The 26,316-nt window shown below is 55.3% G+C and overlaps 1 protein-coding gene and 1 long non-coding RNA gene across 3 annotated transcripts in view; one reads left to right on the forward strand and one right to left on the reverse strand.

Annotated features, from left to right (window-relative positions):
* The window catches only part of LOC135295119 (uncharacterized), a 28,615-nt gene extending 7,187 nt beyond the window's left edge, over positions 1–21,428 (forward strand). The window contains exons 2-4 of one of the 2 annotated variants that reach the window (XR_010357158.1): positions 1,043–1,160; positions 17,528–17,704; positions 19,383–21,428. This is a non-coding gene — a long non-coding RNA (uncharacterized LOC135295119). Of the gene's footprint in view, positions 1–1,042; positions 1,161–12,268; positions 12,483–17,527; positions 17,705–19,382 lie in introns of those variants that run through there. The other variant, XR_010357159.1, reaches the window with a different exon arrangement.
* CHRDL2 (chordin like 2) lies at positions 45–23,196 on the reverse strand. The gene is made up of 11 exons (XM_064411218.1): positions 23,005–23,196; positions 17,567–17,679; positions 15,326–15,419; positions 14,334–14,476; positions 12,585–12,678; positions 12,248–12,303; positions 10,313–10,472; positions 9,196–9,390; positions 6,108–6,296; positions 2,717–2,809; positions 45–1,077 (listed from the first exon to the last, which is right to left on the reverse strand). The coding sequence occupies exons 1-11, from the start codon at positions 23,084–23,086 to the stop codon at positions 998–1,000; spliced, it is 1,299 nt and encodes a 432-aa protein (XP_064267288.1). The 5' UTR covers positions 23,087–23,196; the 3' UTR covers positions 45–997.
* Positions 23,197–26,316: the final 3,120 nt, after the last annotated feature.

Genomic DNA, 26,316 nt, shown 5'->3' on the forward strand with positions numbered 1-26,316 from the left:
TCCCAGCCCCGAGTGACTGCAAGGGAACCAGACCCACCAGCGCTCCCGAGCCTTCACACAGACCCTACAGGGAAAACCAACACAGGAAGATTAATCAGGAAGACTTTTAATCAGATTTGTCAGACAGAGTTGGATCTCCAAATAAATAGATTTATCAAAACAGAATAAAATAATAATCCAGGGATAAATATATGTACCAAAACAACCTGAAAATCCCCCAAAGCTGTTTCCAGACAGGGGGAAGGTGGTGCTGCTGCACGCCCTCCTCCCCATACTGCAGGAATGATCCTGTTTGCCCTTTGGGAGATGCCCCTCCTGTGAATACAGCCCGGTAGATATTATATAGGATAGATATCAATATATAGCACAATAAATGCTGAGTAGCGACCTTAGTGCAGTGTGCAGGGCCTCAGACCCTGCCAGCAGGTGGGTCCTCCCAAAACCTACATCTCCGAGTGACCTGCAAAGAGGGAGAAGAATCATCCCAGCTGGAAGAGAGGAGATTTTTCAAAAACACCCCTTGGAGGGCATTCAGCCAAAGAGACCCCTTGGCAGCTCCCAGGGGCTCCAAGGAAAGGAGGAGGGATGGCTTTTCTCTCTTTGCAGGTCATCTTTCCCCCAGCAGCTGGTGGGAAGCATGGCCATGTTCCGCTCTGCTGCGCTCCCGGTGCTCCTCGGGAACGCCGGGGTGTCCGGGATGGATCCCACTCCTCGTGTGGCACCAGGTCCCACCCCTCCGCCCTCTCCCTGCTCCCTCTGCTCATCCAACACCTCTGGGACAGCGGGAGGTGGTGGCTCCCTGCTGGAGAGAGGCACCTGCCCGGCTGTGGCTTCGATGCCGATGGGTTGGGATCGTTGTCTGGAGTAGCTGGAATTTCCACTAGTGTAACCTGTATTGCAGTGCCAGTCTATTTAATAATGCAGCTCTGGAGTTCATATATACGTGTATGTGTGTCTGTGTGTAGATAAATCAATAGCTAGAGAGAAGTTCTTTGCTTTACAAGGCCTTTGTTTCCTTCTCTGGGCTTTCTGTCATCCTCAGCTCCGACGTCTGCGCTCGGAAGATGTTCCAGTGACCTGGATGAGCAGGGACAGACACACATCAGCAACAGCCTTTGAGCAGGCCGTGGGATCCCAGAGCAGCTCAGCAGTGATCCCAGGTACTGTGGTCTTGCAGTTAAAATGGGGCTCTCACCCTTGCAATGCAGCAATGGCAAACCAATGGCACTCACAACGCTTTTGTGGGCACACCAGCACTGTCTGAAAAGGGGCTCAGGCTGAAACAGGGACAAACCTCCCTCTCCACCTCTTCAAAGGCTGCTCTGAGGTGGTGTTAGGTCCACGTCCACCCTGGCATGCCTCAGATTTGGGCTGACTTTCTGTCTCTCAGGGGAGGAAGCATTCTGCTTCTGTCTCAACCCCAGAAAGCCAAAATCTCGGTTTCATGGCCATTGGACAGATATGGTTCTCTCCTCCCTTCTGTCGGCCCCATTTGGGGGTGGGTTGCTCAAACCCCCCCCCATTTATATTCATTTCTCTGCTGCTGCCTCAGCCTTGGGTCTTCGTTCAGCAACCTACCCCTGGCAGGGGAAAATCCTGCTGCAGAAGAAGAGGGAAGGCATCCCTCTGAATCCCCCAAGGAGCTGCAGACTCCCAGCAAATCAAATGTGGAGCTGTGAAACCCCCCCCAAACCAGGACAAAGTGTCCCAGTCCCTCCCCTTGCTCCCCAGAAGAATCCCAGATGTGCAGGAGGTGGCTGGAGGTGCTTTCCCTCCAGATGTTCTCCTCCCTCAGTGCAACCCCAGCAAGGCTTATGCAGCCCCAGTGTCATCACCCCGGGGGTGGAGGGAATGTTTTCTAGCTGAATTAATCTTCTGCTGTGAAGAAATCATGGGTCAGAGCTTTCCTAGAACTTGCAGTGGGATAGTTTCACAACAGGGTTATTTGTCAAGGGAAACTGAGGCAAGAAGAAGGAGGCACGTGCCAGAGACTCCACCAGGGTGTGAAACCCAGCCTGGGAGCAGGGACTGGAAAATCCCCCAGGGTTTGTTTGGTCAAAAGATGCTGTCTCCAAGGGACTGGGGGTGAAACCAAACCTGGGGGCCTGGCAGTGCTGCTGTGCCCCGGGCGGCTCCACAACCCCCGGCTGCTGGGCACGGCTCTGAGCCCAGCCTATCCCTCCAAACTCCAGCCCAGCAGGGAGCAGCCAGGCAGCTTTGCTCCACACAGGCCCATGCACAGGCGTTCCTGCTCTTTGTCATGTTTACGCACATCCCGGAACATCCAGAATGATTTTAAAACATATTTCAACAGTTTCATTTTTTGCTAATCCCTTGCACCATTTTTTTTTCCTCCCCCCATGCTCCCAGGAGCACCAGATGGATTAGATATAAAAATCAAACAGTTTTACGGGCTCTGGAGAGACAAAACCTCTGGATTTCACAAGAGTGCATCCACTTTTAGAAAGCTGGCTGCCCTTTCCGATGCCATAAAGTGAAAATGTGGCTGTAAACCAGGAGTGTTGCGTGGGGTGTGAAGACAGGTCAGCCCCAGCCCAGCTACACTTGCACAAGTGCTGTCCCCGTGGTTCAGCTCCCACACCGTGCTGGGATTTACACAGCCTTTTGGAATGGCCAGAGCAGAGCAGGAAATCAGGAGGTTGTTTGGGCCAGGGAGTGCTCGAGGAGTGAGGAAAGGGGATTTTTCTCTCCCTACCTTCGTTTGTCCTAGTGATCAGCCTGAAGTTTTGTGCTTCTTGCTTGAATTCTTGTTTGCTGATCTTCTTGGTCTGGATCAGATGGAATATTCCTGCAGAGGGGGACACAGGGCATCAGATTCTGCAATGCCCAACCCAAGGCTCACACAGGGCTGGATTCTCTGTCCCCTCCTGTCACTGTCTGCCCCAGGGTCCTGGCTTGGTGCAGCACCTGCTGCCAGAGCCTGGTGGGAGCTGGGAATGGCTCCAGGGCTGCCCAAGGCCAGGAGACATCTCATTTAGGTATCAGATTAGATATTAGGAGGAAATTCTTCCCTGCAAGGGCCTGGCACAGGTAGCACAGAGAAGCTGTGGCTGCCCCACCCCTGGAAGTGTTCAAGGCCAGGCTGAAGCAACCTGGGATAGTGGAAGGTGTCCTGTCCACAGCCAGGGTGGGGAACAGGGCAGGCTTGAAGCTTCCTTCCTACTCAAGGAGAATCTTTCTAAGATTCTATGGTTCTATGAAAGCAGTCACTGCTTGTTAACTCAGGATGTTTCACCATGGAGCAGGTAAAAGCAGTAGGATTCTGTTGCTCCAGAAAGCATCTTGCCCTGCAGGAGTTCCAATCTCCCCTGCAAGCATAAAAGAAATAAAGGTGAGAGCAAGGGGACGCTGGGGTCCCTGTCCCCTCTGCTCACTCTCAAACACCAATGCTCCCCCGCTGCAGAGACCCCAGATGCTCAGATGATCTCCTTTCCTGGAAGCAGCCGGGAGCCAAAGTTTTATCTTTGTCAGCAGTGCTGAAATTGCTCCAGGACAGGAAAAAGCACAAGTGACCTCAGCAGAGATTGATATTTCTGCCCCTGCCAGCATCAGCCCCTCAGTGGAGATGCCTGACTCAGATGTTTGACCCCTGCAAACCAGAACCTGTGTTTAGCAATGGAAGTGCCCTTCCTGTGGGATTAGGGGTTATGATCCTCCTGTTCTCCTGCAAGGCATGACAAACCAGGCAGGTATGCCTGGAATATCCTTCCCACCTCTCACTCAGGCTCCCGGAACATCCAGCCTCCTGCTGCCAGCAGATGTGAGAGGCAACGTGGTCCCCCTTATTTGGTTAAGAGACTTTCCCTGATTCCCAGCAGCAGTTACACATTAAAAGGGTATGTAATGAAGGGGAACTGCCTCACAATCCATATAAATGAGATGTTATCAACTGTGGAAAATTAGTACAGGAAGTCAAAGGCAGGGAGAGAAATGGATGGATTTTTGGACTATTGTTTAGTCCTTTCAGTGGGTTGGGTAAAGAAGTCCTACCAGTAACAAAAGAAGATACTGGATGGAGATAGTAAAACTGTTATTGACGCAAGAAAGGCACAAGTGTTCAATAAATTCTTCTGGGCTATAATTAGAAAGGAGCAGGAGGGTGTGCTTACAGTCCCCGGGGCTGATGAAGCACTTTCCAGCACATTAGTAACCAAGAGGATATTTTAAACAAGAGCTACAAGAGATAAACATCTTTTAATCACCCAACCTAGATAATGCTCCGAAAGAGCTCGGAGGGCTGGCTGGGACCCTTGGCTCCTGGGAGGGTCGTTCCCAACATGCCAGGAGCTGGGGAGGAAGGCAGGCCGTGCCCCAGCAGGAACCAGGACAGCACAAGCTAGGGACAGTCCACCAGTGGAGAGGCAGGATGGATGGAGCTGGCACAGGGCAGCGCCATTTCCTGGCACACACATCCCATCCAACAGGCAGGAGCATTCCTGGCAGCGCTTGGGATGGGATGGAGCGAGCTGCTGGGGCAGCGTTCTCAATGCTTTGAAGGGGATTTGTGAGAAGGATGGGCATGGACTTCTTAACAGAGCCCGTAGCGAGAGGACAACAGGTCAAAAACATCAAAAACATCAGGTTTTCAAAAGGCCTGGTGATGTTCAGACCCCTGAAAAGATGGGGAAGCCCACACTGCAGCTCTTCTGGAGGCCAGCTGTGCATCACCAGCCAGCTGGGTAAAACTTCTGGCTGGAGTGGGTGCTGGTTTCTCCTCCCAGCTCCTGCTCCGTGGAGGAAACCAACCCGGCCCAGAAATAGATGAGGCCACGTAGGAATCATGGGCTGTACAAAGGCAGAGGGAGGAGGTCCAGGTGTGACTTGCAGGCTCTTTGCTCCACACACGCTGCTCTGTTGGTGGAGGGATGGCCCATGCAGAGGTGGAATCCATATGTGAGTGAGCTCATGCTCTTTCCCAACAACAACACTCCACTCTGCCAAGCAAAAGAGCTGTGCTGGCCTCGGGGACAAGGGCCTCCCCTGTCCCTGGCTGGCAGGGCTGGGGAGCTCCATGCAGACGTGAAGCTGTTGGCCTCGGAGGTGCCGAGAGGGTTTGGGTGCTGCCCGTGCCAAGGAGCCAGGGGAGGAGGCGGCGGGGCCGGAGCTGTCCTCAGCAGCCACAAGGTGCCATTGTGAGGGAGGCCCCGCTGAGGAGGGCCAGCATGGACACAGGGTGGCAGCCAGGGCTCCGTCCCTGGGGTTTGTCTCTCAGGTGCTGCCCAGCTCTGCCTGGTGTCAGCAGCTGGCTGAGGTCTCCCTGGGGAGTGATGTGGAACATGGACACAGCAGGAGACCAGGATGGCTGCACGAGTCCAGCAGACACAGGGCAAGGGTCACTGCATCCATAGAAGAGGTACAACCCACCCGAAGCACTTGAGTTCTGTGGGGTAGAATGTGCCCAGTGGAAACTCAGGAATGGGGCACTGGGATGCTTCCCTGGGCCACAGGGAGACACAGCACAAATATCTGCTGGACCAGGTGTCCCCAGACTCCTCCCATCCACAGGAGCAAAGCTGAAGGTGTGGGGAAAGAGCCAGAGATTGGAGCCATTTGACAGCATGTTTGCTGTGCCTTGACCTCTGCAGAACACACCAACAGGACCATCCAAACCCACCCATCCAAAAAGTGGGCTGGGGACAATTCATCCCCCTTGTGTGCTCCTTTGCAGCAGCTTTCAAGCTGTAGGTGGACTGGGGTGTAAAAAAAGAGCAAAAGCAAAAGCACGGAGTCACCAGAACAATTCCTTTGTCTGTTTTCCACGTGCATTTGGCATGAGAGCAGGCAGGTTTGCAGGAGCAGCCCCCAGCCCTTGGTTGCCCATGTGCTGTGCCTCCAGAGGGTGTCGCAGCTCATGATGAGGTTGGTGGGGCCAGAAGTGGTTTCCAGCCCCTGGTCTGCATGGAATGCAGGGAAAGAGTGTGAAATGGGGGAGTCAGGAAAGCCAGCCTGCTGTCAGCAGGTTTTGATTCACCACGCAAGGGGTGGAGCGCCTCGAGAAAAGCCAGAAAAACTGAACAAAGCTTGGAAAGCATCAGGTTTCCACACACACCTCCTGCTCTGCTGGCTGCTTTCACAATGGCGCTCACCTTTAATCAGCTTCCAATTGTAGATTTCCACCTCCTCTGCCAGCTCCTTCTCGATGGCCATGGTCCTGAGGATCTCCTTGGAGGCCTCGGAGCGCGGCGGCACGAAGGTGTACACCAGGACACGGCTGGGGCCCTTGCCACTGCCACACCGGGGCGTGGCCATCTCATCCGTGGGCTTGACTCTGCTTTCTGAGCAAAACCAGGGACAGAGCTCATTAAAGAGAGGCAGGAAGGGCCATCCTGGCAGCCAGGTCATGGGAAAGGCGTCTTGTTAGCTTTGGTGCCACAGTCCCGTGATCCCAGCTCCAGGACCAGCAAAGGAGAGGCTGATAAAGGGGCTGTGGACCTCCTCATCCTCATGTTTTTCATTCCCCCTGACCCCAGCAGCCTCTGTGCCAGGAGGGATGGGGGATTTTGTCCATCTGGATCCCCCATACTCCCTGCAGTGACCTTGCTGCCACCGTGGCCACAAAGCAGGGGCTGGATTCCCCACTTCCCACCTCGCTCCTGCTGGGGAGGAACATCAGGGGAGCAAAGGGATGATCCCACAGCAGGGGAGCCTGGGCTGCCTGGGCAGCTCAGCCCCACAGGTGGGCTCAGCACCAGCCCCAGCCCCCTCCCCACACGGGTGTCACCACAAGGACATCCACCCTGGGTCCTACGTGACTTTTTCAGCATTCTTGGTAAAGAAGAGATGCTAATTTTCCCCTCTTCTTCTTTTTTTTTTTTTTTTTTTTTAATGTATCTGGAGTAATTAAGAATGCCCTGTGGTTTTGGAAGGAGATTTATTGCCTTTGGTTGTGGTCCTTGGAACGCAGAGGAGCCCAGCTCTGCTGAATTTAGCCTTGTTCTCCCAGTCAGTTTGGATGCTGAAGCTTTTCACACTACTCGAAAGAAAGTTTGGCTATAAATAGATGCCTGGGGTTTATTTTAGTAAGACAGTTATTTTAGGCCTGATGCTGCTCTCCCCCAGGCTTTCTGGGGTGGTCCTGAGCTCTCCTTCTCTGAGAGGGAATGGAAATCCCAGTTGAAAGGGAAGCGAGGCTTTCCAGCAGCCGGAGGACAGGAGCTCAGCTCTGCAGTCCATGGCGAGGCAGAGGAGGGTGGACACAGCCCAGCACCCTCACCTGGCCCGGGGAAACCTCTGCCCAGAGCGTCCACCTTCCCCTGCTCCAGGGCATTCCCAGAAGTGTGAAGCTGTTCAAGCTGGAAAAGCCCTTTGAGATCATGATTAAAGCCCCACCTTCACAGCAGGAAAGGAACCCCCGGAACTCAATGGGAATTTAACAACCAAGGAGCTTCACACCCCCACAGCAAGGGGAGGAGGAGCAGGGACACAGAGGTGCTGGGGAACACAGCTCTGCCCACAGCAGTGCCCCCCTCCACACAACACATGGCAGCAATTCCCGGGGTCGGGAATCGCCAGAGTCACTCAGCATTCCTAAGTCACTGGTACAAAGGAGGAAGGCAAGGACAGTCACAGAAAGCACCTGGAGAAAGAACCTGGGCAAAGCCTCCACGCAGTGAAGGAAAGGGCAGGGATGTAACTTGGCTGAGCAATGCGCGTGTGATCGCGGTCTGTGAGAGCTGGAGAGCAGGAACACACTCATTCTGGCTGCATCAGGGTGTTTAATTGGAAATAAAATGAAGTCTGAGCAGCAGACAAGAGACCCAAGCAGGGAAAGTTGTCGGATTTAAACCAGAGAGACCCACTAGAGTGGGAATGCAAGACTGGAAGGGTTCTGCTCAGTCATCACATCCCATTCCCACCAGGCACCACATCATAAATCCTGCTCATAAACATATCAAAAACCTTATTAAAACAAGCTGAGCTTCTGCCCTTCACTCCCCTGAGGAGGCCATCCCAGAACCTCTCCACTCAGGGGCTGGAAAACCTTGAAAATCTCAGCTCAAACGACTTTGCAGCCATTCCAAAACATGTCAGTGCCCTTTGCTTGCTCTCCTGGGTGAGACGCCTCCACAGAAACCCCTGGGAGGTGTGGATCAGAGGGGATCATGCAGAACTGCTGCCTCTCCAGCCAGGCTCAGAGACACTCCGGTACCTGTAGCCTCCCTGGGCAAGCCGTGGGTGGTCTCCTGGTAAATGCCAGTACAGAGAGCTATCACCCACAAAACATTCTCCAGTGGGAACAGGAGGAGCTGTCACACCCTGCCACGTCTTTGCCAGGTCTGTGGCTTAAGGCAAAGAGCTTTCCAAAGACCAGGGAGCAGAAAGAACCAAAGCACACTGAACAGAAAGGGAAAAGAGGTCTTCTCCACCATGGAATCATAGAATCATTACATTTGGAAAAGACTTTTGAGATCACCAAGTCAAACTGCTCCCTTAGTGCTGCCAAGGCACTATGGCCCATGTCCCCAGGTGTCACAGAGCTTTTAAATCTCTGGGGATGGGGATTCACCACTGCCCTGGGCAGCTGTGCCAGGGCTGGACAACCTTTTGGAGAAGAAATTGTCTGTAATATCCAATCCAAACCTCCCCTGGCCCAGCCTGAGGCCGTTCCCTCTGCTCCTGTCCCTGTTCCCTGGAGCACAGCCCGACCCCCCCAGCTGTCCCCTCCTGTCAGGAGCTGTGCAGAGCCACAAGGTCCCCCCTGAGCCTCCTTTTCTCCAGGCTGAGCCCCTTCCCAGCTGCCTCAGCCCCTCCTGGGGCTCCAGACCCTTTCCATGTCCCAGCCCCAGCCCAGTTCTACCTGGAGCACCCTAAAACCTGTGTGTTCATCCTCCCCTTCCAGAGATGGGGAGTTCCAATTCCAGCAAACCATGAGCACCACAGACAGCCCCTCTCCTGGGAAGTGCCCTCGCTCCATCCAAGAGGGATCTGCCTCAAGCGTCTTTCTCCAGACCTCATCCTCCCAACAGATGGAACCTTGTGGGGGTCTTGGGGATCTTCCTTACCTTGGAAAAGTCCTCCAAGACAAGCCAACCCTTCCAACCCTGCTGAACCTGTCTGGTGTGAGTTCTAGCCACCAGCAACCCAAATCCCTACAGGTCTGTCATCCTGAGGCTCTAAACCAAGGTTGGGGAAGGAGCTGGGAGGCAGCTCAGGAGCAGGCGGGATCCCACCTACCTGGACATACTTTACAGCACTTCCCATCTACTTTCTCTGGGTATTCACAGGGGTACTCCTTGGGGCAGGCGACCTTCTGGCAGTCCTGGACGCCGTCCCTGCAGGTGCAGAGGATGCAGGGCAGGAGGCCGTAGAGCCGGAACACGGGGTGCCACACTTCCCCGTGGGAGTAGGTCTTCCCGTTGTAAACACAAGCTGCAGGAGAGACAGAAGAGGGCTGCCTGTGGAAATAAATCCTCAACTTTGTCAGCCCAAGGCTCGGTGGAGGCACGGCCTTCCAGCAGCTGGGACATGGCTGGTGGAGGAGCCAGGCCCTCTGGCACGTGGGACACCACGGAAGGTGGGATGGGACCAGAAGGTGCCACAGGGACCCAGCAGTGCCACAGGGACCCAGGAGGTGCCCCAGCAGGTGCCATGGGACAGAGGGAGCAGGAGATGGCTCGGCTGGGTGTGACCAGCCTGGCGGGACAGGGGCAGTGCGGCCGGAGCTCCCCTGGCTCCCAGCCTCGGGAAGGGCAGGGTCCCCGCGAGGCCGTGGCAGGAATGAAGCACAGTGAAGAGTGCCACCTGCTGACTCCTCCACGGAAATTTCTGGAGGTCCCAGAATTTCCTCCAGGCCGTCATGCCCAAGGCCTGGAAAGAGCCCTTCGGAAGGCACAATGGTGGGAGAGCGGCCAAGAGGAGAACGGAGCTGTTATTCCCCACTTGGATCAAGGGGCTTGCTCCTCATCTCACTTTCCTACTCTCTCCTCCAGGAGGAACACCTGGGGCACCTCTGGGTCAGACCAGCCCTTGCACAAGGAGGAATAGCCTGTCTTTGTGTGGCACCATCCTGGAAGGTCCACGTGGAGTCTTCCAGCTGAGCTCCCTCCTTCCCAAATCCCAGATCTCCAAAACATTCCAAGAACCAATCTTCTTCCAGCCCATTTTGGAGAGTGGTAGATTGGTGCAGTCAGGAGGCTGTGGGCAAGACGACTGAGACACCTGCTTGAGGCTGGCTCTGGAGGAGTGGGGAGAAGGACTCCTGGTGGAAACCTGCCGCTGAATCAACTCCCTGAAGAATTCCAAGCTCTGGAGAAGCCACTTTAAGTCACTGCCTGGCCCCTCCATCCCTTACCTTTCTTGTGCTTCTCTTTCAAGACGATCTTCACAGTGGTGCCACCTGCTCCCTTGGGTTTGAAGTTTCTGGGAATTAACTCCAGGGAAGAACTGAGAACCGTGGACACGGTTGGCTTCCTCCCCACCACCTCTCCCAAGCACTGGTCTTGTGAGTGTCTCTGTGAGCAGCCAGAGAAAAGAGGGGATTCAGACTCCGGCACTTCAGTTGTTCTCATTCCAAAGCATGCTGGAAAAAGCCATGCAGTGTCCTGCACACCTTCCCCCAGGAGTGGAAGGGGCAGAGACCACAGGGGAAAGCAATGGCCCACAGGCCATATAAATCACAGAAATATTAAGGTTGGAAAATTCCTCTGAGATCACTGAGCCCGACCATTCCCTCAGCACTGCCAAGGCCACCACTGAGCCATGTCCCCAAGTGCCACGTCCACACAGCTTTAAATCCCTCAGGGGATGGGGATGCCAGGCAGCTGTGCCAGGGCTGGACAACCTTTTGGGGAAGAAATTGTCGGTAACATCCAATCCAAACCTCCCCTGTCCCAGCCTGAGGCCGTTCCCTCTCCTCCTGTCCCTGTTCCCTGGGAGCAGAGCCCAACCCTCCTGGCTGTCCCCTCCTGGCAGGAGCTGTGCAGAGCCACAAGGTCCCCTCTGAGCCTCCTTTTCTCCAGGCTGAGCCCCTTCCCAGCTCCCTCAGCAGCTCCTGGTGCTCCAGCCCTTTCCCCATCTTGCTGCTGCCACCACCCAAGGGGTGCTGAGCAGTCAGTGCCAGTGTCCCTCTCTGGTGTCCTCCTCATGTGGGTCACCCTCACTGGGGCAGCGCCTTTCCCTACCCAAGCTCAACCCAATGCCTCAGAGAAGCCTGGGAGGTCCTGCATCCCTAAAACACACAGGGAAAGGGGCTGGTCTTTCCCAGGTGGGGAAATGAGGACTGGCTCAGACAGGATCAGAAAGGTGAGGACGGGCCCTGTGCTGCCCTCTCACCTGGCAGGCACCAGGGAGTCAGAGTGGGGCTGCCAGCCAGCAGGACTGAAACGCCAGGAACATCCCAGGAACATCCCAGGAACAACCCAGGCTTCCAGGAGCAGAGTGCTGGGACAAGACACGCAGCACAAAGGGTCCCCTTGTGTCTGTTTTGGAGGTTTTATAGGTGGTGGAGCAGTATGGAAAAGGGCAGAGCCAGGAGCTAAGTGACCTAATCCCACAGACCTGGCATGGGCAGCCCAGCTCCGAAATGTGGCCATGAAGGAACCCTCAGAGCCAAGAGTCACTTTTTCCCTCTGGGGCTGCTGATACAAACAGCCTGGGGAGGGCAGAGTGGTGGCCACCCAGCACTGCCCTCCTGGTGGGACACCTGGATGCCCAAGGGGAGAGGAGACACCTTCTCCTGAAGGAAAAACCCTCCCAAGAGAGGTTTGGGCACCTGGCTCTATGGGCAAGGGTCAGGCCTGGCTGCTGGTCACCTCTGGGGCTGCTCTGACAATGTCCTTGGGCTGCTTAACCTGCCAGACACTGGCCCACGAGGAGAAGTGTCCCAGATTTCCAGTTCCTGCAGGTCTTTTGCTCTTCCAGAGATGCCATAGAGTCATAGAATTGGAATCATTTAGGTTGGGAGAATTCTCCAAGGCCATTGAGTGCAAGCCTTCACCTGACTCTGCCAGGCCACCACCAAACCACGTCCCCAAGGAGCTGCCCAGGGGGAGCAGAGGGGTCTTTCCCTCGTGTCCTGAGCTCTCACCTAGGCTGGTATCTCCCAGCTAGAATCTATTCCATGGCACGTTCACCCACAAATCAGGTGCCCATGGTTGTGCTGTGCAAGGACCTGGGTGTCCTCCTAGAGCTGCTGGGGCTGAGCTCAGTGTGCAGGGACATTCTGTGAGCAGTTCAGGGGGCTGTGCTCGAGCAAGGGGCAGAGTTTTAAAATGCAAAAGTCACGTACAACACCTCTGTTTAACTGCAGGGGCTCCTCTTCCGTGGACTTCTCAAAGGAGCCATCTGCAAGGGAAAAACATTGTCCTGGAAGATGCTGTGGGGCTGAAAGCAGCTCTCCTCCACATGCTGGCCTGCCTGGAGAGACAGGAGCTTTGCACATGCAATTAATTTTATCCAAGGAAAACCCAAGCCCTCAGCTTGTGCTTCCTGGTGCAACCAAGAGATAACAAGCGGCCTGATTTACAGCCCAGGCTTCCAAAATCCTGCCAGAGCGGCTTGAGATGGCTCCTGCTGCCAGGTGGCAGCCAGTGGAGTGTCCCAGCCCTCATTCCCAGCCCCATTACCTTTGCAGACCTGGCAGCAGGAATCTGGCACGCTGAAGGGAGAGGAGCAGAGCAGCTCGGGGCAGGTCACCAAGCCGCAGTAAATCTGGCCTTCCTGGAGGGCAGGAGGGAAAAACACATTGTCAGCGTTATAAAGAGCTGTGAGTCCCCCACGAAGGTCCCTTCCGACCCAAACCATCCCAGGATTTTATGAGTCCATGACCAAAAGCCCCCTGATAATCCATCTTGCAATGCCACCAGTCACCCAGCACCTGCTGGCAGCTGGAGTCTGTCCCTGCTGCACTGTCTGTCCGTCCTGCAGGGCACAGCAGGGCTGTGTCCTCTCCTGGCACGGCTGCTCCGTGGACAGCACACTGCTCTTCCCCAAAAAGGGCAGGCAGTGCCTCCCTCCCAGGCACCAGTAGTGCTGCCAGGCCTTTCACAGCCACCTCACCCCTCTCAGCCCTGCAGAACAGCCCCCAGAGGATTTTCCCTGGCATCTGCCAGGAAAAGGACCTGGAGGAGACAGGTGGAAGTGGGAAGCATGACTCTGATCCCAGGTTCAGGTCCACACCGAAGCTCTGCCCTCCCTCTCCCTTGGTTAATTCCACAGCACCAGAGCCAAGCACACAGAGGTGCAGGGATAGACCTAAGTGGAAAATCGTTTGGAAAATCTCATTGCTGCAGGTGATTCAAGCTGAAAATCACGGGTCGAGGCCAGCCTTGACTTGTGCATCCCAGTGCCACCTCAGTCAGTGGACTTGCACCAGTTTGTGGCAGGAATGAGTTTTTGCTGCTTTTCCAAAGGGTAAAGAGGATGTTCAGCAGCCAGACCTCGACACAAGATCACCTTCTCCATGCAGCAATTTTCTCTGGGCTATCCACAAGCTCCCAAGTCAAGCAAGACCAAGAGGTCAGCCAAGGATATCCTTGGAAAACCAAACCACAGCTGCCTCTTTCCCATCAGGAAGCCAAACTGCTGTGTGAGGAACACGAAGAGGACGAGGGCAGTTTGGTGGGTGACAGGACCTGGCAGATCCTGTGTACCAAACCCCGCTCTGCACCCAGGGAATGCACAGCTGCCTGTCCCTTCCTCTGCTCCTCCCAGCAGCTCGCAGCAGTGACCTGCCCCAGCAGGGAAGAGCCAGTGTCCTGAGAAGCAGGATTTATCCCAGAGGCTCTGGATTTGGGGCAGTTTTCAGAGCGGGTTAGCCCAGCTGTCCACGCAGCTGTTGTAGCAGCTGCCAACATCAGACACAGCCCGGGGAGATCCCCCCAGTGAAGGCTCCACAGCCAGCCCTCTATTTCCCCTTTGTATCCGAGGCATTTCTCTGGCAAATACACAGAGCCCGAGTGACAGCCGAGAGGGACGAGAGCCCACGGGCTCCTGGGGACAGTGGCACCTGCAGCTGGACTGGAGGGCTCCTTCCCGGTGTTTCCCACCACCAGCTGGGATCCCTGGGGCAGGAACCAGCCGCCTCAGAGGCTGCATCATCCCCTCACGTCAGTCATTCCTCTTGCCACCCAGCTATTCCAGCACCTCAGATAGCTGCTGGGCAGGTGTCCAGCACCACCTGATGTGTGATGACAGAGGGAGGTGCTTTTGGGGCTCTTTTGCCCCTTCTTTATCTCCTGGCCCAGCTCCTGCCCCCGTTTGCTGCAGGAGAGCGCAGGGTGCTGCAGCCCACCACTGATGCTGCTTAAACAAAGAGCTCACGAGCCCTGCCAGGGCCGTGGGCAGCGGGGAGGGCAGGTCCAGCCCGTGCTTACGGAGCAGCTGCACTGCACACACTGGTTGGGCTGGCGGCCGGGGAAGAGCTCGCTGCCGCTGAACATCTCTCCCTGCTGGAACGTGGTCCCGTTGTAGCGGCACGACCTGGCGGGGGCCCGCAGCCCGGACGGGGAGGGGGGCTCTGCAGAAGGGGGCGAGAAAGGAGCGGGGTCACAGGCAGCCCCCGTGCCCCACCAGCCCACCCCAAGGGACCCTGCACGCCCCACGGGCCCCCTGAAGTGCCAGGGAGCTGCATGGATGAGGGGTCCAAAAGGTTTTGGAGGATGAGGCTGCCCTGACTGCCCTCAGCACACAGGGAAAACCTGGAAGCATGACCTCACTAATTTCCTAACAAAATTCTTGGGTTTTTCCCTCCCCTGACTGTAACCATCACCAGATTCAGATGGAGTCAGGTAAAAAAGGCTTGTCTCCTGGGTAATTAGCAAAAAATGAAAATTAATGAGGTTTTTTTCCTATTTTTTCCCTAATTTCTCAAATCACTGATGGTTTCCCACTAGCTCTGCCAGCACTCCGGTAGGGAAGGTTTTGGGACTAAATTTTGAGGTAATCTGTGGGGGTGAAAATTAACATATTGAAATAAAATGGGGCAATCACTAGTGGTAAGGTAGAAAAAGTTTTGGGGCTAAAACTTGAGAGAGTTTCCAGTGCAGAGAAGGAAGTTGTTAAAAAACTATTTTTTTTCCTAAAATTTTTTTCTTTTTTTTTTTTTTTTTTTAATCCAAGACACTTAGCTGGCAAATGACCAGAACAAATTGCCAGCTTCTGTTTTGCCCCAGAAGTGTGAACTGACATTTTGTCCCTACAGAGCTCTTGGGATGGCGGGGGGAGAAGGTGGTCTGGCAGAGAGCCCTTTTCCATCAAAATTGGATTTTTGGAGGGAAAAAGCAGCCGGGGCTCGGCGAGCCGGGCCGGACCCAGCAGGGTCACCTGGGCCACCCTGTCACCCCGGCCCCGAGGAGCGCGCACCCACCGGGACACCGCGGGCAGCACTGCTGGGGCTCGGTGACGGGGCTGGCACACGGCAGGGCCGGGCACTGGATCCGGGAGCACCTGATGTTGGTGTTCTGCGGAGACAGAGGGGACACTCAGCTCACAGTTCAGCACTACAGGAGGAGCAACACGCCATCACAACACACCGTGCAGGCTGTAGCTCCCCAGGCATGGCTCCAGCCTTCTTTCACTATCCCAATGTTCTCTTCACTATCCCAATGTTCTCTTCACTATCACAATGTTCTCTTCACTATCCCAGCCTTCTCTTCACTATCCCAATGTTCTCTTCACTATCCCAGCCTTCTCTTCACTATCCCAATGTTCTCTTCACTATCCCAATGTTCTCTTCACTATCCCAATGTTCTCTTCACTATCCCAGCGTTCTCTTCACTATCCCAGCCTTCTCTTCACTATCCCAGCGTTCTCTTCACTATCCCAGCCTTCTCTTCACTATCCCAATGTTCTCTTCACTATCCCAGCGTTCTCTTCACTATCCCAATGTTCTCTTCACTATCCCAGCCTTCTCTTCACTATCCCAGCCTTCTCTTCACTATCCCAGCCTTCTCTTCACTATCCCAATGTTCTCTTCACTATCCCAATGTTCTCTTCACTATCCCAGTGTTCTCTTCACTATCCCAGCCTTCTCTTCACTATCCCAGTGTTCTCTTCACTATCCCAGCGTTCTCTTCACTATCCCAATGTTCTCTTCACTATCCCAGTGTTCTCTTCACTATCCCAGCGTTCTCTTCACTATCCCAATGTTCTCTTCACTATCCCAGCCTTCTCTTCACTATCCCAGCGTTCTCTTCACTATCCCAGTGTTCTCTTCACTATCACAATGTTCTCTTCACTATCCCAATGTTCTCTTCACTATCCCAGCGTTCTCTTCACTATCCCAATGTTCTCTTCACTATCCAAGTGTTCTCTTCACTATCCAAGTGTTCTCTTCACTATCCCAGCGTTCTCTTCACTATCCCAGTGTTCTCTTCACTATCCCAGCGTTCTCTTCACTATCCCAGTGTTCTCTTCACTATCCCAGCCTTCTCTTCACTATCCCAGTGTTCTCTTCACTGTCCCAATGTTCTCTTCACTATCCCAATGTTCTCTTCACTATCCCAGCGTTCTCTTCACTATCCCAGTGTTCTCTTCAGTATCCCAGTGTTCTCTTCACTATCCCAGCGTTCTCTTCACTATCCCAGTGTTCTCTTCAGTATCCCAGTGTTCTCTTCACTATCCCAGCCTTCTCTTCACTATCCCAGTGTTCTCTTCACTGTCCCAATGTTCTCTTCACTATCCCAATGTTCTCTTCTCTATCCCAGCGTTCTCTTCACTATCCCAGCGTTCTCTTCACTATCCCAATGTTCTCTTCACTATCCCAGTGTTCTCTTCAGTATCCCAGTGTTCTCTTCACTATCCCAGCGTTCTCTTCACTATCCCAATGTTCTCTTCATTATCTCAGCCTTCTCTTCACTATCCCAGCCTTCTCTTCACTATCCCAGTGTTCTCTTCACTGTCCCAATGTTCTCTTCACTATCCCAATGTTCTCTTCACTATCCCAATGTTCTCTTCATTATCTCAGCCTTCTCTTCACTATCCCAGTGTTCTCTTCACTATCCCAGTGTTCTCTTCACTGTCCCAATGTTCTCTTCACTATCCCAGCCTTCTCTTCACTATCCCAGTGTTCTGTCCTTGGGCACTGCCAGGGATCCAGGGGCAGCCACAGCTGCTCTGGGCACCCTGTGCCAGGGCCTGCCAACCCTCACAGAGAAGGATTTCTTGTGAACATGTTAATCTAAATCTCCTCTCTTCTGGTTTAGAGCCCTTCCCTTGCCCCATCACTGTCTGCCTGCATGGGAGGCAGACAGTGCTATAGCTCCTCTGCTCAAATGAGACAGAGGGACCCATCTGCTTCAAAGCTGCTGAGCGAAGCCCCAGTGCAGCAGCAGCAGCAGAATTAGCATTAGCAGCATTAGCATTAGCATTAGCATTAGCATTAGTACTAGCATTAGCAGCACAATTAGCAGCATTAGCAGCAACGCTATTATTATTAGTCTAGTAGCAGCAGCTGCAGCATTAGCAGCAGCATTAGCAGCTTTAGAGGGATTAGCAGCAGCATTATTAGCAGCACTATGAGCAGCAGTATTAGCATTAGCATTAACAGCATTATCACTGTCGTTAGCAGCAGGAGCAGCCCCTGGCAGCCCAGCCCAGCCCGCCGTGCCTCGGAGCAGCTGCAGCGGATGCAGTACATCAGCCCCTGGGGCTCCAGGTACGGGTGCCAGCTCTCCCCCGGGCTGTACTTCTTGCCGTTGAAGTCGCAGAACGCCTCCGGCCCTGCAAGTCAACCAGGAGAAGCCAGGTGAGAAAAGGGGCTGGTTCCTGGGAGAGCTCTCTGTGAGAGAGCAAGGACACATCCCACCCACCAAACCCAGATTTTGTTCCCCCCAGTTTTACTTTTTTTTGCATGCATTTTTTGCACTGGGACCCATCCGACCCAAGTGGCAACTCCTCTGAGCAAACTGGACTCCCTTTGCAAGAAAGGAACAGAATGGGTGGTTTGAGGCAGAAAATAGAGTTTTCACTCTGAAACAGAAATGCTCACTGGGAGATGGAGAGGTGATTTCAGGATGGAGTTTCCCCCAGTGAGATCAGGATGGTTGGGAGTGGTGACAGAGATGGGAGACCCTGAATTTAGGGGACATTTTCACTGTTACCCAAAGAAAAAAAAAAAAAAAAAAAAAAAAAGGGGTGGGGAGGGGGAACCAAACAAAAAAATTATGGATGAGAACACATTCTGGGGAAGAACCTTTTGCTCCCCCTGAGAGCTTCAGCTCATCACTTGAGGATCCCTGGACAAGCAGGGCTTGTTGTTTGTGACCCCAGTGAGCCCCAAACCCTGCAGGAACCTGGTCCCTGTAATAGCCAGGGGCTGCTGCCACTGTCCCTGGCGTGTGCCGAGCCCTGGGCAGGCAGAGGGTCACCCCAGACCCCGGCCCTTGGTGAGCACACACCTGTCTGAGGGTGACTCTCGTGCTCCCAGCCCCCTGACAACTGGAGGGGATTTAAAGGTTATGTCATCGAGGGAATTCGAGGCAGTTTGGGCGATTGCTCGGAGGCAGTGGAGACATTTACAGTTCCTGGAGCATTTATGGCTCTGTTAAAACCTTGCAGCACCCTGGGGGGGCAGGAGAGGGGGAGAGCTGTTTTCCAGGGCACGATGCCCACCATGCAGGGCATGGACCCAGGTGAGCCAGAGGTGCTGACCCTGCCAGGCTGTTGGGAGGGCTCCTTAATGAATAGCAGAGGGTGCCCAGAATTATCTCAGTGGTGTTCACCACCCCCAGAGCCATCCCACGCTCCACTCCATCCCCCGGGACACAGCAGTGGCTTGGAGGGCTCAGCTGGTGCTGTCCCACCTTGCCAAGGCTGGAGATGCCACCTGCTTGATGGATTTCTCCAACCAACCAGACAAAATTCACCCAAATTTGCTGGGGTGGGCTGCAATCCTCCTCAGGTGATGCTCTACCTTGGCCAGATCCTCTGGCCAGCAGGAAAGTCAGCCCTGTGGGTCCACAAAGATCTTCACAGGTCTCTTCCAACTCAAGCCCTGGCTTTCTTTGGCTTTGAGCCTCTCTTGGATGTCTTTAGGCACTTGGTTCCCCAAGCTGCACCTTCACAAGTGGTGACCAGAAGCTGCCTCTGCAGATGTGGAGGTTTGCAGTGGCTTTGGGGGTTACCAGAGGGACTGGCAGAGGTGTTTTCCTTCCTTTCCCCTGATCAGGGCTTCACATTGTCCCCATAGCCCTTGAGAGTCAGCAACTGCCTGCTGCTGGCCACGCAGGTCACAGCACACCACACAGAACTGGTGAGCACGTGGCTTGAATACGAGGAAACCCAGAGGAGGGAGGAATAAAACTCCACTAAACTAAAAAACCAAAAACAAACAAAAAACCCCCCAAAACGACAAAACCTAAACAAAAAAAGATCCTAGTTTTGCAAAAGGGTGAGAGAATGACTTCATCTCTCCCTGCTTGCAGCATCCCCATGAATTATGCTGCGGGTGAAGAAATCGAGTTGCCTTGGTGTGACGCTCAGCTCCCGGCTCCCATGCCAGTTGGCTGCTTCCTTCAAACATTTAATCACAAGTGGAGCCCTGGTTTGGGTCCAGCCCTCGAAAGCAGCCTGATTCATGTCTGCAGAGGGCCTGCTGGTAAAATTAAAGCTGACTGGCAGTGCTGGGCAGCAGCAGACACTTGTTGGCACCTCAGCAGTGCTGTGCTTCTGGCAAGAGGTGCCAGCGTGCTTGGGCAAGAGCAAGATGGGGATGGATGGATGGATGGATGGATGGATGGATGGATGGATGGATGGATGGATGGATGGATGAGGCTTAAAAGCTGGAGGAGGCTCTGGACCATTTTTTCCCATGCCAGGCTAACAATTTAACGTTCAGAGGTAAAACTTTGATCATCCATCATCACTTGGATGGAGTGAAAAGCCATTTGTGGCAGTCAATGTCTCCCGTGCTGATCAGCAAGGTGATCTCACTTACAGCACCTTCAGCAGCAGCACATTCAGAAAAGTGATGTGGGTTTACTTCTCACTTCTCACTGGATGCAGAGCAGTCAGGAAGCTGTGGGGTGGCCCCTTGTTGGTGGCTGGTGCCTGAAGCTGTTGAGGTGCATCCTAAGGAGCCGTTCCCTCCTCGTGGTGTGAGAGGTGCAGCCAGGGGGGTTTCTCCACACCATTCAGCTTGTCACCGTGGGCTGGTGTCTCTGAGGCACCTTGTGAAGATGCTGCTCAGAGCTTCTGCACAGCCTCTGGTGAGGTTTCAGTTTCCTGCTAGCTGGCATCCTTCCACAATACCTGTCCTAAATCTTTAATGTCCCTTCCCATCCGAGCCACGTGGGGTTCTGTGATTCTGTCTCTGGGAGTTCTGAGCAGTTTGATGGCTCAGGAAGAGCTTGTGGGGTCTTGCTCATCTCCCTCACTGCCCTTCTCCCGTTCCATCCCGAGGCTGAGGGGGAAGGCTGGTGCTGCAGCCCCAGGTGGCACCTTTGGAGCTGTCTCTGGAGCAGGGCGTGTCCGGGCTGGGCTCTCAGCTCCCACAGCCTTCCTGGAGGTCTCACACCTGCCAGCCAGTGCCCTGCTGGGCAGGAGGGAGGCAGCTCATGCAAACCGGTTTTTAAGAGCAGCCATAAATAAAGTGCAAAGAGCACTGTCTGGTACACAGAGTCCAGGCGCTCCTGTGACAGCCTTGTATTTATGAAGGGCTTAAAATGCAACTTTGCTGAGAAGGGACTGGCTAAAACACACGGGGCCCTTGACATGTGGCATCCTAAAGACTCTGCTCACATCCAGATCAATTCCTGCACACTCGCCCCGCTCTGCTCTGCGCTGGAAATGTCTTCTTGGCACTTTGGGAGCCCGGAGAACTCTGTAGCTCTGAAAATGCAGCCTCAGGATGCATCTCTGAGCTCTCCAGAGTGGAGCAGCCAGGCAGACAGGGTCCTGCTTCCCCCCCCTCCTTCCCAAGGGAATCCCTGTTCCTTCCCTCTGTTACCTCTAGCAGGGTGCAGCCCTCACCTCTCCTTTGCCATGGCTAGCACTCACTTTCCATCATGGTCCTTCCCATCCTGGAGCACCCTTCATCCCTGCTGGATCCAAACTTGTGGGACAGAGGGATCCCAGGAACCCCCTTTTCTCCAGCAACCATGTTAAAAAGAAATGAAGCAGCAGCTTCCAAGCTCCTGGGGAGAACCTCTGCCCCGTGCTCTCCAGAGATGCTGGTGTTCAAACGCCTCCAGCCAAAACATCCTTGCGTTCAACCACTGCCCCTGGATTTCTCAGAGTGCAGCACTTTCGTCCCAGCAACCTGTGCCTCTGATATTTCTTTTCAGCTGGAGTGCAAATCCCCTAAAATAGCCTGTTTCTGTGGGCAAATTCTTCTTTTCTGACTTGCCTTCAGGCCCGAGCGTTTCTGCTTCTCACCTATTTTTAGCCACGACACTGTAGGTCCCTTGGCTGATGAGCCTGCTCGTAACTAATTTATTCCTGTCTCCACTCTCCCTGAGCACCAGCCCCGAGACAAGCGTGAGCCTGCAGAGGTAGAGGGTGGGCAGAAGTCCACAATTTGGTGATGACTCTGCCACCCAAGGCAGCCTGCCCCTGACCTGGGGGCAAGTGCTGGCAGAGCCCTCCACATTGCCAAGCCCTGTGGCAAAGCTGAAGCGTTCCAGAGCTGGGCAGTGGCCCTGGGGCTCCCTGCTTCAATCCCGCAGCCACCAGCCCTTCCTCAGCATTTCGGTCCTGCAAGCAGCCCCCAGCACTTCCCCCGGGGCAGACAAAGCCTTGCTGCCCGCACCCAGCACAGTTCGTGCCCACCTTACGGGCTGCTGCCACCTGCAAAGAGCAAACTGCTCACCCCGAGCTGTTCCACCTTCCTCCCGGCTCCTCCTGTCCCCAGCCCTGCCACGACAGGGTTTGGCAGCTCTGCACGAGCCCAGGGAAGGGGAGGGAGCTGAGTTCTCCCGGAGCTGGCTCTGCACAGCCCCATCCATGCCCCGCCGTGCCCCCAGCACACCCCACCGCCGGGACGACGATCCCGAGCTCGTGTTTTGGGCCCGCACTCCAGGAGGATGCTTACTTGAGTGCCTAATGCACTGCTGGCAGCAGGCAGGCTGTAAATCACCCTGACACAGCCACCGGCAGGCTCCGCTGGGATTCCAGGACGCTAAATGCAGGGACACAGCGGGTCCTGCTCCGGTTTGCCCGCGGCTCTGGTGGCTCCGCGGTGTTGCCCAGCACACACTGGAGGGTCCCAGTGCTTTGCCCAAGCCAAACCCACCTCCCAGCCCCAATTAACACATCCAGCGCCCTCCAAGCTCCTGAGCAGCTCTGGCCAAGTCCTTCCAGCCTTTCCGTGGCAGTGCCAAACCTCCCTTCCTTATCCCAGCCCTCCTCTGCCTCAGCCAGCCCGCTGGGAGCCAGGGTGGGAGAGACCGAGGGATGGACACAGGGATGGAGAAGGGATGGACACGGAGATGGACAAGGGATGGACACGGGATGGACACGGAGATGGACAAGGGATGGACATGGAGATGGACAAGGGATGGACAAGGAGATAGACAAGGGATGGACACAGAGATGGACAAGGAATGGACACGGAGATGGACACGGAGATGAAGAAGGGATGGACATGCAGATGGACAAGGGATGGACGCGGAGGAAAGCCCCCGGCTGTGTTTGGGGCGGGCGCTGTCCCTGTCGCCCTCGGAGGGGAGATGCACCCGCGCAGGGTGGGATCTGTAAGAGCCTCCTGCTCTGTGGCATTTCCAGCCCACGGAGGGGGTCCCGGGCCTTCCTCCCGCCCCTGCCAGCCCCGGAGCCCCCAGCCCCGCAGCAGCTCGCAGGGCAGAGCCCGGTGCTGTGCAGCCCCGCAGAGCAGGGGGACACAGCCACCAGTGTCCCCAGCAGTGCAGGACAGCACACGCAGCGTGTCCCGGGACATCCCGCCGCCGGTCCAGCACCTGCCGTGCTCAGAAACCTCCCCGTGCCCGCAGCCGCGCCCGCCAAGCACCCCGCAAGCTCCCGGGAGCCCGGCGCCGGGGAAACTGAGGCACGGAGGGAAGAACAGCCGGGAGAAGAGCGGGTGAGACTTACGAGCCCGGGCTCGGCTCTCGGAGGCGAAGAGGAGCAGGAGGCACCGCAGGAGGAAGGCGAGGGGACCCGCCCCGGGAAGCATCGCAGCCCGTGCTGGTGCCCGGGGGCTCCGGTCCCGCTGCCCGGTGTCCCGGAGGTGCCGGTGCCGGGAGGTGTCGGTGCCGGGGCTGTCGGTGCCGGGGCTGTCGGTGCCGGGGCTGTCGGTGCCGGAGGTGCCGGTACCCGGGGCTGTCGGTGCCGGGGCTGTCGGTGCCGGAGGTGCCGGTACCCGGGGCTGTCGGTACCCGGGGCTGTCGGTGCCGGGGCTGTCGGTACCCGGGGCTGTCGGTGCCGGGGCTGTCGGTGCCGGGGTTGTCCGTGCCCGGGGCTGTCGGTGCCGGGGCTGTCGGTGCCGGCAGCGCTCCGGTGCCGGTGTCAGGGCTGTCGGTACCCGGGAGTGCTGCCGTGCCGTGCCGTGCCGTGCCGTGCCGTGCCGTGCCGTGCCCGGGGGTGCCGGTGCCGGTGCCGGTGCCCGGCGGGGCTCGTCTCGCTCCGATCAAAGGCGCCTCCTTTAGGGAGAGCCCAGGAGTTGTTTGTTGGTATTAAAGGCGGAGATCGAAGGGAGGGGGGGATCCGCAGGGTGGGTAATTTATGAAATTTCTTTATTATTGTTATGTTCCCACTTTTTTGGGGGGTGTTTTAGGAAATTCCTCGGCGGCGGGCGGGAGGAGGGAGGCGGGCGGGAGGAGGTGCGGGAGCCGCGGGGTTAACCCCTGCAGCCCCGCAGCCCGGCTCCCGGGGCTGCTCTCGCCCAGGGGCGGCGGGGATGGGAACATCGCCGCCCCAGAGCAGCCCCGCTGCGCCCCTTGTCCCTGCCCAGCCGGGACACCCGGCCCTCCCCTCCAGCTGCGGGCAATCCCTCCGCTCCATAAATCCCTTTCAATGCCCAGGGCAGCCCCTGCTTCAGGAGCCCTCACTATGGAGGTGAATCTCTGCACCTAGACCAGATTTTGTGTGGTTTTTTCACCCATTCACCTTCAGGGGTGCTCAGAGCAAGGCGCTTCATTAGCACACGAAATCCAGGATTTAATGCAGCAATAAACACCTCCATGTTCCACCACTGGGAAGGCTGGGATGGAGCTCCCAGACCCCGCAGGGTTCCTGGGCTTCTTCTCTGCAAACGCCTTCATGTCTGCAACACCAGGTCTCTCTCTCTGCCCATTATCTCCTTCAGCTTTCCCACACGGCCGCCCAGGAAGGGCCTGCCATCACCTGTGATCCCTCTGGTGACAGGATATCTCCTCCAAAGCCAAGCTGTTCATTTTGTCCTTTAATTCAAGCTCAGGACTGGGCTTTCCAGGGTGTGGGATCTTCGTGCCTGCTGCCATCCCACACTGAGAGTGGCACCAAGACACTGGCTGGCACAGAGTCCCCAAACCCCTTATCCTGGTCACACCAACCACAAGGCCCATTTCTTGCAGAGATTAAAGAAATCAAGGGCAGTTTCTGCAGAAAAAACCTCTTTTTTCCATCCATCTCCTGATTTTGTCTGTCTCCAGCTCTACCCCAGGTGCCAGCTCATGCCCCTGTACCAAACCATGCTTGCTGGTGCCTGTTCCTGGAGCTGGATGTGAGGGAAATCTTTGTAACAGGAAAGCTTTTAACATCCTTCTAAATCACCAGCTTTGTTATTTTCTCTTTAAGCTGCAAGCAAAAGAAATCAAGAGGTATTTCTGTGCCCACATGGGCTGGACATATATTCTGGGAAGAAAGGGGGAAGCACTGAATCCCAGTGATGAAAAGCAGGGGAATCTTCACCCCACCTTGACTCTCCCCCTCCCCAGGAGTACCTGTAATCCTCTGAGGATGGCCACAATCTGTTCTTTGCCAGCTCCAACAACAATTTTACCACTCTGTGCCCTCCCCTGGGAATGGAGAGAGGGATCCTGCTGAAGGAATCCCCAGGAGCTCTGGGGATCCAGGAGCCCAGAATCCAGGGACACTCTGCTCATCATCTGGCACCGACCTCCACAGAGAGCACAAGCTGTGCCGCCACATTCCAGGGCCAGCCACAAGTGGGAATTCTTCTCACAAGGAAGATTTTCTTCCCTATGTCTATCCCTGCCCTCTGGGCAGTGGGAGCCATTCCCTGTGTCCTGTCCCTCCATGCCTTGTTCCCAGTCCCTCTCCAGCTCTCCTGGAGTCCCTTCAGGCCCTGCAGGGGCTCTGAGCTCTCCCTGGAGCCTTCTCCTCTCCAGTGAGCACCCCCAGCTCTCCCAGCCTGGCTCCAGCCCTGGGGCAGCTCCAGGGCCTCCTCTGGGCTCTCTCCAGCAGCTCCAGGTGCTGCTGCTGTTGGACCCAGAGATTAAAGTTATCACCACCTAAAGCCACTTCCCTTTTTTCCCTGCTCCACTCATTTCCACTCTCTGCAAGTTTTCCCAGCAATGCCCCTCTATTTTCCCCTCACTCCCCGATAAAGGTGTTTAAAGGGGTTTGGGAAAACAGCAGGCTCCTTCCAGCTCCCACCAGGAAAAGCTGCTGCCTCCTCTCCCAGCTCTTGCCTTGCACTGGGCTGATTGAAAAGCCCATTTGTAGCACAACTCTGTGGGCAGGTTATGAAAGTGCTGAGAAAAATGGGGACACAAGGTCCGAGTCAATGGAGTTATTTTGTGCCTCTGCTGCAACAGCAAGAGCTGAATTCAGGACTGTAGATCCTGGCCCCACATCAGGGCTGGAACTTATGGGAGAGTTCAGGCCCGTCCTAAGTGCAGACCCAGGAAATAAAGGCCAGCCTTGTCAGGAGCAAGGTGCTGTGTTACATCCCTGTTGGGTCTCATAAAGAATACATTCACCCTTTGGCAAAACCAAGGCTCTTTATCTTCATCTGTGGAGGAATCTGTCTGACAGTTCAATACTGCCAACATCAATCCATCTGTGATCATGAACCAGGCTCCAAAAACCATGGCATCGGCCTGCAAATAGTAAAACATGGGTGTGTTCTGTTTGTCTTCTGCTTCCTGAGTCTTTAGGTCAAACTCACTCTATGTTTTATAGGCAACCAAGAAGACAAGACAATTCACTTTTTTTTTTTCCTATTTTTTAATGAGAATGAAAACAGAATCTTCTACAAACCACTGAGTAAACAGGGCTGCAATAGCATTCCCACCTTGCCAGGGCTGTGGCTGGAGGGAGCTGGCCAGGCTGCAGGAGCTGGCTGCACACTGCACCTTTCCTTGGAAGTCTGCAGCCCTGCATCCCTGGCATTTGATGCAGCGTGGGCCAGGAGAAATGCACATGAGAGGGAAGTCAGCTGCAGGCAGTGGGGCTGCAGGA

Source organism: Passer domesticus, chromosome 2 (genome assembly GCF_036417665.1).
Source record: "Passer domesticus isolate bPasDom1 chromosome 2, bPasDom1.hap1, whole genome shotgun sequence".
NCBI lineage: Eukaryota > Metazoa > Chordata > Aves > Passeriformes > Passeridae > Passer > Passer domesticus.

Excerpts from the sequence above, each read along its gene's own strand:
- CHRDL2 (XM_064411218.1), bottom strand. The coding sequence starts at position 23,086 with ATGCTTCCCGGGGCGGGTCCCCTCGCCTTCCTCCTGCGGTGCCTCCTG. Across the intron at positions 6,297-9,195 it reads GTGCTGTAAAGTATGTCCAG|AAAGCAGAGTCAAGCCCACG; the intron begins GTAGGTGGGATC and ends GGTTTTGCTCAG. Across the intron at positions 2,810-6,107 it reads CAATTGGAAGCTGATTAAAG|GAATATTCCATCTGATCCAG; the intron begins GTGAGCGCCATT and ends CCCCCTCTGCAG.